The following is a 13343-nucleotide window of genomic DNA, read 5'->3' as shown; positions in this document are numbered from 1 at the left end:
TCACACATGATTTCATTTCGAAAGGATGATTTAATTTTGAAAAATAATGTATTTTACATACACAAGACACAGACACTTCTTCCACAACATGGACACAAAATGAAATGAATGCATTTTATGAGACGGAGAAGTGAATTGTAATTCCCATTAGGATGCATAGGACTAAACGGTCGCTCGTCTATTGTTCTAAACGATGGATTCAGTTAACAAAATCATACATATAACAATGACTTGTTCATTATTTACAGCTGAGAAACATGTATACCTATATATATTGATTTGAACAATAAAGATCTACTTACGGAGGAGACCACAAAGACACACTTAATCTGTTTAATACAGCCTTGCTTGTTTAGTGTTTAGCCTCCTTTTCACAGTTATACGAGACAATGTCTGTTAAGGGCGTACTAGACTTACTTCCAGGCAAAGATATACCATTAGGTGGGAATAACAGCGATAATATGTACAACGTATTTTTTCAATTTATTTCTTTTTCTATTTCCCTTTAGTTTTTTTTCTAATTTTATTTTTTTTGCAATGATTATTATTACTTTTCTTTTTATTTAAAAGCACCTGAATCCCTCGACCACCTCACTCTCCCTCATTCTTGCTTGTAAAAAATGTTCGTTTAAAATTCTTATAATATAGTTATAGCATCCTGGGCAGCATTCGATACCCGGACCGTATGATGTTGATCGAACGACTGGGATTTCCCTTCCTTGCTAAACAGTGGGGTAGGCATTGTTTCGTTACTGAACGGTTCGCTCCGTGATTGCGAGTCCCTCAGTAGACTGTGGCATTTTCTTAGAACTGGTATCTTATCCATTAGAGCGTTTCTGAAAGACTTGTTGATGAAAAGGTAGATGATTGGATTCCAAATCACAGAAGCCTTCGCGAACAACGAAGGGAGCATATTCAGCCAGGGATTCAAAAACGTCATTTCGTTGAACATGGCGTACATGCTGATGATCACATATGGCAGCCAAGATGTTAGGAATGCACCTGTTGATAAAAATAAGAAAAAGCAAAAATCTGAACATTGAAAAGTAATACTGTGTGTATAGATTTCAAATTCTGCATTTAATATTTGATAGATATGTTCATATCTTTTAAGAGGGCGTAATATTTAATTAATAAAATATTTTAAAGCTGATTTAAAAAAAGAAATGGAAATTGATGAAATAATAATAGAATAATGTTTTTGTAAGGAATACAAGACCTCCGGATTAATTCAAAACCAAAAATATTGAACCGATATTTTTATCTTGTCGGGTCTTTTTGCAAAAATTGAAAACAAAACCAAAACTTCTTCGAATCGCTTCATTTTTTTTCGTATGAAATCGACACTCATTTAAGATCCGTACCAATTCCGTATATAGAGAATACATGGTAAGTATCTTACAATACAAGGTTTATTTTGGTGCGAGACTTAGGAAAGCCGAACTGACGAGGCTTTGCCGTGTCATCTCGGCTTTCCGTGTCGAGCACCAAAATAAAACTTGTATTTTAATATACTAAGCGTGTATTCTGTTTTTCCTGCAACCATTATGACATTCAAACGAAACCAAATTGACAGTTATTTACTTTGTTTAGCTCGAAGCGAGATGCTTCTTTGATGCGGAGGTAAAGATTAATTCACTAAACCGAATGAGAGTGTGCTCCATTTTACTGTCGTGGAATAAAATAAGCGCATTCGCAAACAGTACCCGTAATTCAATTCAGCGTGATATATCACTGAAACAAAATGGAAATGCTCAAAAAACAATAAATACACATTAAAGAATTACTTTACAAATACATACCTTTGCCATGAGCCAAGAAAAAGACGACACCGCCATACGAGATTTTCGATATCGTAAGAATGACGTCATTCCGATGAATGTGACGTCACATTTTAGCGGGACTGAATGAAGTTTCATTCACCGCAAGTTCGAAAAAGTTCCGTTAGATATGGAACAAATCCACGTGATCGTATTGGCGGATAAAGCACAAGTTTATCCGGCAGTAGTTATCCGTCATTATCCGGCAGTAATTATCGGTCAGTATGTTATCGGTCAGTATGTGGGACAGTTGCAGGATAGCTAGAGGTTATTCCTTATTTCCTGATGAAGAACACTTATATTCCATTGAGCAGATGGATACCTTCATATCTTTCACGAGTGCGAAGCAAAAGTGAAAAATATCAAAGTTTCACCACACAAGATGAAAATATAACTGTTGTTCATCAAGAAACAAGAGATATTCTATTTAGTACATTTTTATGTCTCTATTCTATGTACAGGCACAAAAATATATATCCGCCAAAACCATGTTTTCATATAAATGCTTTATTCTGTTTGACCAACATTGATGGAAAAATCAAAACTGATATTTTGACTTGGATGAAAAATATCACATGTATTTTCACCATAAATATTAAATATTTCAATTTAAAATATGTAGTAAAGCCAGTTATTCACGCGGATCAATTTTTTCCCCGATTTTACTTACTTAAAATGATAAAATCAAATACATGTATTTGCGATTTGGATTTTTCGCGTCGTGGCTTTCAGGGTATATATGACTCAATCACTTTTTAAAATTTCGCACATGAAATTTGCGTGATTTTAGCAATGAACTGCGAAATTACGAAAATACAATACGCACAAAATCACGAAAATATAATCCGCACAAAATCACGAAAATATAATCTGCACAAAATCACGAAAATATAATCCGCGTGAAATCACGAAAATATAATCCGCACAAAATCACGAATATATAATCCGCACAAAATCACGAAAATACAATTCGCGCGAAATCACGAAAATACAATCCGCACAAAATCACGAAAATATAATCCGCACAAAATCACGAAAATATCATCCGCGCGAAATCACGAAAATATAATCCGCACAAAAATAACCTGCTATATGGTATCTATATATACATAGATACATATATATACATATACGTATAAGCCAATACGTACACACAAGAATAAGCATGGTCTTAATGGCCTTGACCTCTCGCTTTAACATGTTCGCATAGCACTTCCCGCTATTCCGTAGCATCGCCCGTAGGTTAAAGATGTGACCCCTTATCTGTAAAACGATAAAATCGGATACAGTCAATTATTGATATACACGGGTAACATTATAAACAGAAAACGTTCATTTTACTCTAAGAGTCGAAAATCGGCAGTTATATACATTACATATACTTGTATAACGAAAAAACTGAAAAGCAATAAGTAATACCCATTTTTATCATTATAGCATCGAAAATGCTATCATTACAAATACATTTTTGAATAGATTCACTCAAGTTCATTCCCATTGAAAACTGTATTTGCATTCCTGGGAGTAGATTCCATAGATAATGCATTTTAAATTAATAACAGATTAATCAATTAATGGGTATACCTAAAATTGTCAGTTAACACACATTTACTGTATTCGCCGTGATTAGCGCCCCTCATCTATAAGCGCCCCTCTCCTTTTCTGGAGTAGATTTGATGTTGTATAAACGCCCCTTTCCATGGATTTAATAAGGTTTTACAACATGTTACATCAGCATTGTATCCCATTTTATATGAACGTGCGAATCTTTTACATGTGAATCATGACATAATAATGCGGAGTAAATGATAAAAGTCATGTGCATGTTTATACTGTAACATATCAATGTAGTATGAGTACAGATATATCTGGCTGACTTTTCGCCCACAACTTACATTTTGGTTCACGAATCCCCTTTGCTACAATTATTTACGCGTTCAGGGCGCTAATTACGGCGAATACGGTAATCTTGCTCAAAGTCGATGAAATCATATTACTTTTTCCTTGAACATATTCTGTATTTAAGTAAACAATTTATTCGAGTTATAAGAGTTAGCGATATTCAACTACTGTAAGCCCACTATTTTTTGCGTTATAATGCTCAACAACTAACTTTCGAGCGACTTAATTTCTCGTTTTCACGTCCAACAACTTTTAATTTAATTTCGCGTTTTAACTCATTTTGCGGTGATTAAGTTTCACGATTTCTCATCCTTCGCGAAATATAAGTTGGTTTACAGTTTTTCTATAGGTTCAAGTTAACAAACTTTTACCGTACTTACCTCAAAGTTTAAGCTAACAAACTTTTACTGTACTTACATCAAATTAGTTAACAAACTTTTATCGTACTTACCGCATAGTTCAATTTATCAAACTTTTACTTACTTATCTCGAAATTCGAGTTGATAATTTTTTACTGTACCGACATCAAAGCTCAAGTTTCATTGTAGTGTACCTCGAAGATCGAGTTGACAAACTTTTACTATACTTACCTCCAGCTTCGAGTTTATCTTACTATACTTACAGCAGCGAAACCGTTCAAGTTAAAAAAAGCCTTTATTGTCCTTACGGCAAAGTTCGAGATAACAAAGTTGTACTGTACTTACATCATAGTTCAAGAAAACAAACTGTACAAACCTCCATGAAAATACTGACGTATGAGAATACCATCATAGAAAACGGCGCCACAAAGCCCAGAATCAGGATTGAGTATGTATAGGAGAGAGCCATTTTACTTTTGTCTGACCAATCAATGGAACAGGAAATCTTTTGTTCCTCCAATTTATAAGAGTTCCATCCCAAGATAGGACAACTCCCAATTGCAACTCCGAGCAACAAGCAAGCTGCAATTGAACATCTAGTTCCTGTTATCGACACAAATGAATTCCAGTTATTTCTCACAACGATCACGTATTTTTCCATTGACATTGCTGTTACAATAAATATTTGAAATAGTCCAAAAGCCGTCATTGTGAACCCGTGTAAGGAACATCCAATATTACCAAATACCCATCTGTCTTCAAGTGACGATATGCCAAGCGTCGGAACAACTAAGACCGCAATCAGTATGCTTGAAATGCATAGCGTTATGACATAAAGGTTGTTCTTCTTCTTTAAGTTAGTATGTGTAGTTAATATGTAAATAAACAAACTATTGAAGAAAAATCCAAACATCGCCAGAAACAGCATCGATATAGCTGTGATATGCAGCACGCTTTTTTGCATATAGTCCTCGTCCGTGTCCATTGAATAGCAGTCGTCACACGCATTGACTTGAAGTGATAAATTCGTCGTTGTTATTTCGTTATTGTCCATCTTAATCGCTACCAAAATGATAACAATAGTTGGTAGGTTAGATAAAGTATCGCACACTTATCTCTGCTTACACAGTTTGTCACATTTTCAGTGAATCACTACCAAAGCTTTGACACAGAATCGAGTTGTTATATACACGTCATTTTAGGTTACCATTTACCAAGTGGTAACGTTCCTCTATTTCCTTCTTCACAGTTGCATTATATGGTAGACTGGTGATGTGAAGCTTATAGGTAAGTATGGGTTTGGCGTATAGATCTATCATGATTTATATACATTAACACACACATATATATATTAGTCTGCGTGTGCGCGTGTCTGGCTACCTGTAGGCATATAAGTAAAGTACCACGTGTGTTCTCTTCCACCAAATCGATTGATAGAACAGAAATCATATCATTGATATACATCTATACCTTGATATCTAGCTCTTCTATAACATGAATTAGGGGCCGCGGTGGTCGAGTGATTAAAATGTCCCGACATTTTACCATAAGCCCTTCACCTCTGGGTTGCTAGCTCCCTTGAGTTTCATGTAAAAATATGATATTAATTTCAAATAAATCTAACATGAAAGAAAAAAAACCACACACACACACACACACACACAGACACCAGGTATTCGCGTTATTGACTGTTCAAAATGGCATTATCGCGTATTAACTCCAAGTTAGGCTAGTGATATCATGTATGCATTTTTATCACATAAATGACCCGTCCAGCCATGTCATAAATATCGTACGACACACGTGTAATAAAACTATTATGACGTCACAAGTAGTTTTGACGTCCAATCTATATGTGAAGTCGCATGCTAATAGTATACGGAAACGAGTGTCACTTGGTGTGTAAGCATCAGGCCTACCATTAGGTATTACTGTTAAAACTATTAACACCGAAGTGTTACTTGTAAATGTTGACGGGAATATTAGAAGAGCAGATAAATGCATCAATTGTGCACATTATGATAAAAGCATGAAACTTGGCACAAATACAGTATATACCAAAAGAAATGTTTTTGGCCGCTGGGCAATCGCAAAATCCTGAAAATCCTATTAATGAATAGATTGGAAAAAAAATCAGAAAAAAATGCTACGCATTGATCTATAGCAAAGTTTTTGAAATTCGCCGGCCATCTTTGACGTCAAAATGAAATTTATATAAAAATTCCTTGAAAATTGTTTTATATTTTTAAAATCAAAGTCTCAAATATTTCGTGTTTCATTGATACCTCAATTAGGAATGAATAAAGTTGGAAAAAATCAGAAATATCGCTTAGCATAGATCTATAATGAGGTTTTCGAAAAAATTGGCCGACATCTTTGAAAATCGCCGCCAGTGACGTCATAAAGCTAATTCGTAATTATCCAGAGGGCAAAAAAATCATTTTTGTCAAGTTTTATGCTTTTTAACAAAAACTGCACAATTTGGCAATATTTCTGCACTTATCTGGCTATGTTTGAGGTGAGATAGTTTGTATGTAAATATGTTGTTTTCTATAAACAGTAAGATCCTGTGTCGACAACATCATGACATACCAATCAGTGTCAGATATAAACATATGCCAGTTTCCTATTTATGTTGTCCCTGTTGGTTATTTTCACTCTTGTAACCATTGATTTGCATACATAGAAACGAAATTAAAGCCGCACAATGCCTTTGATAAAAAGGTTTTAACAAAAAAATCCGTACAATAGAAGCCAGTAACTTTAAAATAATTGACAGTCCACATGCTATGGAGTTCATGATTAAAGGAGAACTGCGAATACATCATGAATACGAAATTGGAACATGAAGAACATAGAAAGTTGATGACGATCCATACGGACATATCGCATACACCGATAATCAGCTTCGGCAGGCATTGATTGTATTCTTCCGCTGCCTTACATTCTCGATATCCAAGGGGTTAGTATCATAGCCACCCTCATGACAAATGAGACAGACAGGTACATGTCATTTGATGTACACCAAACAATTGAATAACGATGCATGTGGGCGTGGCTCTCTGTAATCTTCAAAGGCATTGAAACTCAGTAACTGAGGCCTTCTGATATGTCGCTGTTGCTGATTATTTCTTTAAATATGATTAAATGATTTTTTATTCCGAAAATGACGTTTTGTATCATCCTACGCTAAGATTCTAAAATAAAAACTGCAGGGGGTTTAAACACGAGAACCCGTTATAGATCAACACAATATCGAGCCTAGCTGTACACATAATGATAAACTGTTGACCCGTTTTGACCCGTGGCACTGTAGCTGTATCAAAATCTATCTTTATTATTGATTAATGATTTTATATCATCAACAAAATAAGGGCGTTGCCGGAGCTACATTAATCCTCATTGAACTCTCTACCACACGCCATCCCCAAAATATGAATCAGATCGGGATTCAATGACATGAAAGTTAACAATCAATCACAGAAGAGTATCGGCAGTGTCTAACGCTTATAGACATCGTATTCAGTTATAAGCCGATTAATTTTCTTCTTTAGTAAGACTTACAAAATTCCACTAAAGAACCACGGTTTGGAGTTTTTTTTAAATACCTTAAATCGACCCCTCCCTCAAGACATTGAATATCTTCAATTATAAAAAGAATAATACGATATACGTATACACTGTGAGACGATTAATTTAATGTGATATTGACCTAAACGTGTATATGATTTGTAAAAAAGATTCTGATTGGTGGAATTCTGATGGAACGGTGGTTGTGATTGAACTAAAGGTATACAAATTTTTGAACTAAAGGTATACAAATTAATTATAATTATACAGTCATTGGTTTAATTCTTAATGGTGGGCGTTTAGAACACTGATATACATACACATATAAATACATACAGTAATTATTGGAAAACAAAACTTAAGCTTATATAAATTCCTCTCCTAAGATTGTATTGGTAAAATGATATTAATAAGCAGTTTATTGAAATTCGATCGCGTTGTTTTTTCACATTTAATGTAGGCAGGATTTAAATGTGTAATCCAGTGAAGCCACATACAGATCTACCATATTGTATTGTCATAATTCAAGGTCTAGCACTACCTTATAATTTTATCGATTATAGCGGATGTCATGAAAAATGCTATTTCTGAACTCACACAAATCACTTTTGATGGCCCGAATCTAAGCAAAGGGTATTAAAGTATGCGCATCTAGTTTAAATTTTATTTTTGGTTTGGTTTTGTATGTGTTTAATGTTTTTTTTATGTTTTTATTAACAGCCAGGATGATTTATACGGCATACCAGGTTTACGTGTTGAAGGAAAGCTGGACTACTCGGATAAACACCGCTGACTTGGGGTCAGTGCCTGGCAATTGCTCCACATATGATTCGAACTCACGAACCGTAGGAGAAAGGTTTGTGGTAATATGAAAAGATACCTTAATCACAGCGGCCTTTCAAGGGTCAATGAGAGCCAAATATTATGAATATAATATATAGACAACAGTGATATAATTTAGGCAAACAGTGATATAATTTAGGCAAAAGGTAGGCCATTGCGTTCTAAATAACGGTGTTTCTATGCGAGTTTAAAATAATGTGTCAGATGTGAATTGTATTTTTTTAATTAAAACAAAATGATTAAATGAAAAATGCAAAAGGTAACGGAAAGATAACGTCAGATGATGATAAGATTAAAAGTCAGTGAAATAGACCGATCTCCCTTACATAGTAATACCATCGAGTCTCACAGTATCAAATTATAGACTGGATTACCTGCTTTAGTACCAATTCTCTCTGCTAGGCTGCGCTCATAAATACAAAGACAGGTCTGGGACGCCATTTTGGTCATTATCCTGACCAAAATGATTCTCATTGGTTAATTCAATCAACAAATCGTTAGGTTCATTTAGACCCGGGATTCCCTTCTTTTTACAATGGCAACGAGATGAAAATGAAGTTCGATATTGTTTAGGAAGCATTCAGCATTGAAAAGGTATTTGAAATGTTTAAGAACGTTACAATTTAAATTCAACGACTAGATATCTACTCTCGTACGAAATCTGAAGTTCGCTGTTTTACGCTGACGTCATGGTGTGTGTACCGGAAAACCCCTGAGCGTCTGTTTCAAAAGACGATTTCGCGCTTCAATGTTCAATACCCAACTAATGGTATGTAAAGTTGTATTCCATCAATACATAATTTATACTGTTTACAATTTACCATTGTATAGCAGACTAGAGGTCACCAATTCCAAAAATTACTATTTTTTCCGCGAAAATATACAGACGCCATTTTGAAAAGGAATATCCCCTGAACGTTATAAATATTAGCCAATTAAATTCCCAAAAAAGATAGCCCTAACCTGTCGTTGTATTTTCGGAGCGAAGCCTAGCGGAGAGTAGAAAAACTACGGCAGGCGATCCTATCTATATCAAGTTATTGTCTCCTGTAGATTCAAAACCTTCATGACATGTAGGCTGTCAGCAGATGTAAATGGGCAAGATATGTTTAACTAGTTCGGAACCGAGAAAAGAAAACCTCCTCTCTCTGATGTCTGCGACTGGACAAATGAGTTTAAAGTTCTTAATATGCATATTCTCTTCTGTGTGAGTATATTGCAAGCAAATACATTTCGCACACTTTTCTTAAAGTGAATGGTCGGACAAAGAAAACCTATAATCTACATGCATTCATTGGACTTCCAAAAGTCCTTGCATACTAAAACGACGGTCAAGTTCTGTTTATGTTGTCCTGTTTTGACCATCAAAATTATGGAAAAGCCCCGTGTAAATTTAGCACGGTTCTAAAACATAATTTCGTCCAACTCTCTGAAAACGAGGCTGTGTGGAAATGTCAATAGAGATACTGTCAGCCGAGAGGACCTTTTAGGGTTCCTATAATATAAAAAAAATCCGGACGCAGCGCGATTTTGATGGAATAGTTTATTTTTCTATTTCAGACACAATTATACTGGTCAAAGAGGTAATGACAACGGGATTTTCCAAATGACACGGGATCCCATCAAACGTAAATCGGTACGATACGAATTACTTCAAATGGTAAATATGGGACAAAGAAGTAATTCCAACCGTGTAGACAAAAACATGTCAAAATTTCGAGGCGACCTGCCCCTTATCAAGACACACAAAACGAACCCGATTATATAATATGATACGAACAGTAATATGAAAGTAGACAAATATTTAGCAGCACAATGGAGCGCAATTATAACCCTACGGCAAGTGGTAAACGAAGGCCGGATCTACCAACATGTAGCCACGATGTTCGACAGAACACTACGATGTGAGCGGTGACTGGGAAACGAATTACACTGCATATCTTACCATCGTTTTTACCGACTTTAACCTTCTTTGTCCGACTATTCCCTTTATCAAAGCAATAGTTTCAATCATAGAAACAAAAGTGTATGAACACAAATCGTTGATACTAATATTAATACAAATAAATTGCAAAATTAAACTGAATCGCTATGTGACAACGTGAAATAGCGTATAGAGTATCCGCGAATACATTCAGAGTGGAGTATTATATGTACTTTTTACTGACTTAGCACTTTTCGCCTTATCAAAATACGTCTAATGCATCAATGTTTTTTCATTCCTGATATATCATTTTAAATTAATATAACGTCGGCAAGAAACCGGATACATTTTTCATAATCTGGGTGTGTCACGCCATGTCTTCAGTTAAGCTCCTCTAGGTGTAATATAAGGAATGATGTGCTTGGACAAGCGTTATATCATCTAGCTTATTTTATAAGTTAGGGAGGGGTGCTCTCGACAGACTTTAAAACGGCACACCACCCAAGGCTTATACGAACATATTGCAAATTAAAGAAAAGTAATTCTTCTGTGGCCAAAAGAGGTCTTATTTCCGATATAAGATATGTCGTGTAACGTGAACGAAATGGCCTCCTGTAATGTCCTTATTCAATAAACCTATCCTTGAAAACGGACTTACTGAACTTGTGACTAATACAATGTGTTAAAAAAAATTCATCGCATCTTTGCATGAAAAACGGCATTCTTTTAGCTTTGATTCTCCTAACATACTTACATATTAATGAAAACTTTTGTTTATATTTCTACTATTAATTATTATAAGTTCCACTTGATTTTCAGCTTACCTCCCTTATCGAATCTACTTCTTTGATGGATTTCTGTATGAAGCCGGTTTGATTTGTTTGATTTGTAATACTACTCTGTATGCATTAGCAATTGTTTTGTTAGTCGATGATACACACTATATAGAATCCGTGTCGCTATCTGTATTGTATAGTGGCTAATAATAGCGGGGGTTACAATTTAGCAAATTTTGCGGATTCATCCGAATTTGCGATTTCAATCATTCGAAAAACTTATCAAAGTCGTTTATAAAATCTACAAAGATAATTCGCGAAAATAATACCCCACGAATAAATGTCAAACAGTAAATCGCAAAAGTTTGCATCCGCGAAAGTTAGCAACTATACAGTATGTTTAGATTTGTTGGTTTTGTTATAAGACAACTAACACAGTGTTTTGAAGACTGTCAAATAATCATCATTTGAACAGTCACGACACCACTAGGGTATAAAGAGATTCCATACACCCAAAAGTACAATCAGTATTTGATGAAAAGGTACATGAATTTGTGATCCTGCATCAATTTTGGAAATATGAAGTTATCCGTACATTCTTTTCAATCATTATTACGTCGATTAACCCGACACAATATCCCAGTCAAAAAAGAATAAGATCAATTAAATTTCACGCTAACATAACCCTACCCAATACGTTGACTTCGAGATACCAACACAAAGTGGGTAAAGTATGATTTGCCGTCGATTATGCCCACCTGGTACTGGTAACTGAAACGTAATATTTTGACTTGATTTCTGTTACTGTATGATGGGAATTATTATAATTATACATGTACCACGTGATTACAATAAACATTTCTATTGGTAATGGAATGACGTCAACAGATGATATCCAGCGCTAACGTCATTTCAGTGGGAAGATTACAAATAGTTACGTTCCATTCCCACTGGAGATACTAGTCCCGCACAAACGTTATCGGGTTCGCCATGTGGTACTCGACTTAGTCCCACTAGTTCCATTCTCAGAAGGTGGGATTTTGGTATCTCAAAACCCTCGTATTATCTGGCTCACTTCGGAAAGATCCGAAACACAGTCCAAACATACAGATTCCGGCTCGGATTCTACACAGTGATCTATTGAACTACGTACGTCATACTACTTTTCCTATTCATCTTTCTAGTACTGGTTTGTAGAATATCAAAAAGCTAACCTTGTAATGATTCTTAGAGTATCAAATGGAAACACAACAAGTGAGACTGGCAAACGCAAAAATGGAATTTTTGAAAGTTTTTTGTCAAAATTAGAAATTTAGCTTAAGATTAATTACATCTGATTTTTGTAAGTAATTTTACCAGTACATTTTCCTTTATCATTACTTCATAAGAATTACTGTCAGGTGGCATAATTTACCAATATCAATGTAAATAAGTTTCTAAATAAACATAACAACAAATTATTTTAAGGAATATTTCGCATCAAAATGCGTCATGTTAAACACTATCTGGATCATTGTATAATAGCAGTAAGTGTTGAATAAATACATCGAGATTCCATTAGTCGTGTGTGGCTTTCTGGTCGTTTTGATCGGTCGAGTGTTTGAACTTTGAACCCCTGCTTTCCTGGTACCTCGTGACGACTTGTTGACAACATCGACCGTCGAATGACACCATGCACCTGCTGTGTTCCGACCTTTACGATCCTTTACGATAAACAAATTCAATGTATATCACAGTTTTGATTTCTCCCATTTTAATCATATCAAAAACCCTTGTCATACGAAGATAATCCTACGGTAATATATAAGTAGGTTGATATACGGTTACAAAACAATGATGGTTGATTGACGGGAAAGAAATGATAGCAATGCATAACCAAGGACGTTTATGTATTGTTCTCATTTTTCCGTGAAAACTCTTTTGCGTTATACATGCATATCGATGTTAAACATTTGCAGCGTTAATACATACGTATATGTTGATTTTTGTAAACGCAACAGAGATTTAGAACATTCTCGAATAGCTATTCTAAACAGCAAATATCGATAGTCTTTCAGTTCCATAGCAGTTTCATGGAAATGTTGTTTAGAAACATATCTTGAATTGGGTGTCTACTCATTATTCATGGACACAGATATATATGCCTTTC

At 35.1% G+C, this 13343-nt stretch overlaps 1 protein-coding gene across 1 annotated transcript; it reads right to left on the bottom strand.

Annotated features, from left to right (window-relative positions):
* Positions 1-521: 521 nt before the first annotated feature.
* Positions 522-5450, bottom strand: LOC138309145 (rhodopsin, GQ-coupled-like). The gene is made up of 3 exons (XM_069250298.1): positions 4458-5450; positions 2972-3083; positions 522-1002 (listed from the first exon to the last, which is right to left on the bottom strand). Exons 1-3 carry the CDS (start codon positions 5133-5135, stop codon positions 638-640), a joined length of 1155 nt encoding a protein of 384 aa, XP_069106399.1. The 5' UTR covers positions 5136-5450; the 3' UTR covers positions 522-637.
* Between the last annotated feature and the right edge of the window lie 7893 nt (positions 5451-13343).

The sequence above is a fragment of the Argopecten irradians genome, chromosome 15 (assembly GCF_041381155.1).
Source record: "Argopecten irradians isolate NY chromosome 15, Ai_NY, whole genome shotgun sequence".
Taxonomy (NCBI): Eukaryota; Metazoa; Mollusca; class Bivalvia; order Pectinida; family Pectinidae; genus Argopecten; species Argopecten irradians.
The sequence above is the reverse complement of the archived record's forward strand: the minus strand, read 5'-3'. Positions and strand labels throughout refer to the sequence as shown.

What these genes read in the sequence shown, in the direction of transcription:
- LOC138309145 (XM_069250298.1), bottom strand. Translation starts at nt 5,135, where the DNA reads ATGGACAATAACGAAATAACAACGACGAATTTATCACTTCAAGTCAAT. An exon ending in ACGTCAGTATTTTCATGGAG is followed by an intron (nt 3,084 to 4,457) that starts GTTTGTACAGTT and finishes ATCGTTTTACAG; the next exon opens with ATAAGGGGTCACATCTTTAA. An exon ending in GACCATGCTTATTCTTGTGT is followed by an intron (nt 1,003 to 2,971) that starts GTACGTATTGGC and finishes TTTTATCAACAG; the next exon opens with GTGCATTCCTAACATCTTGG.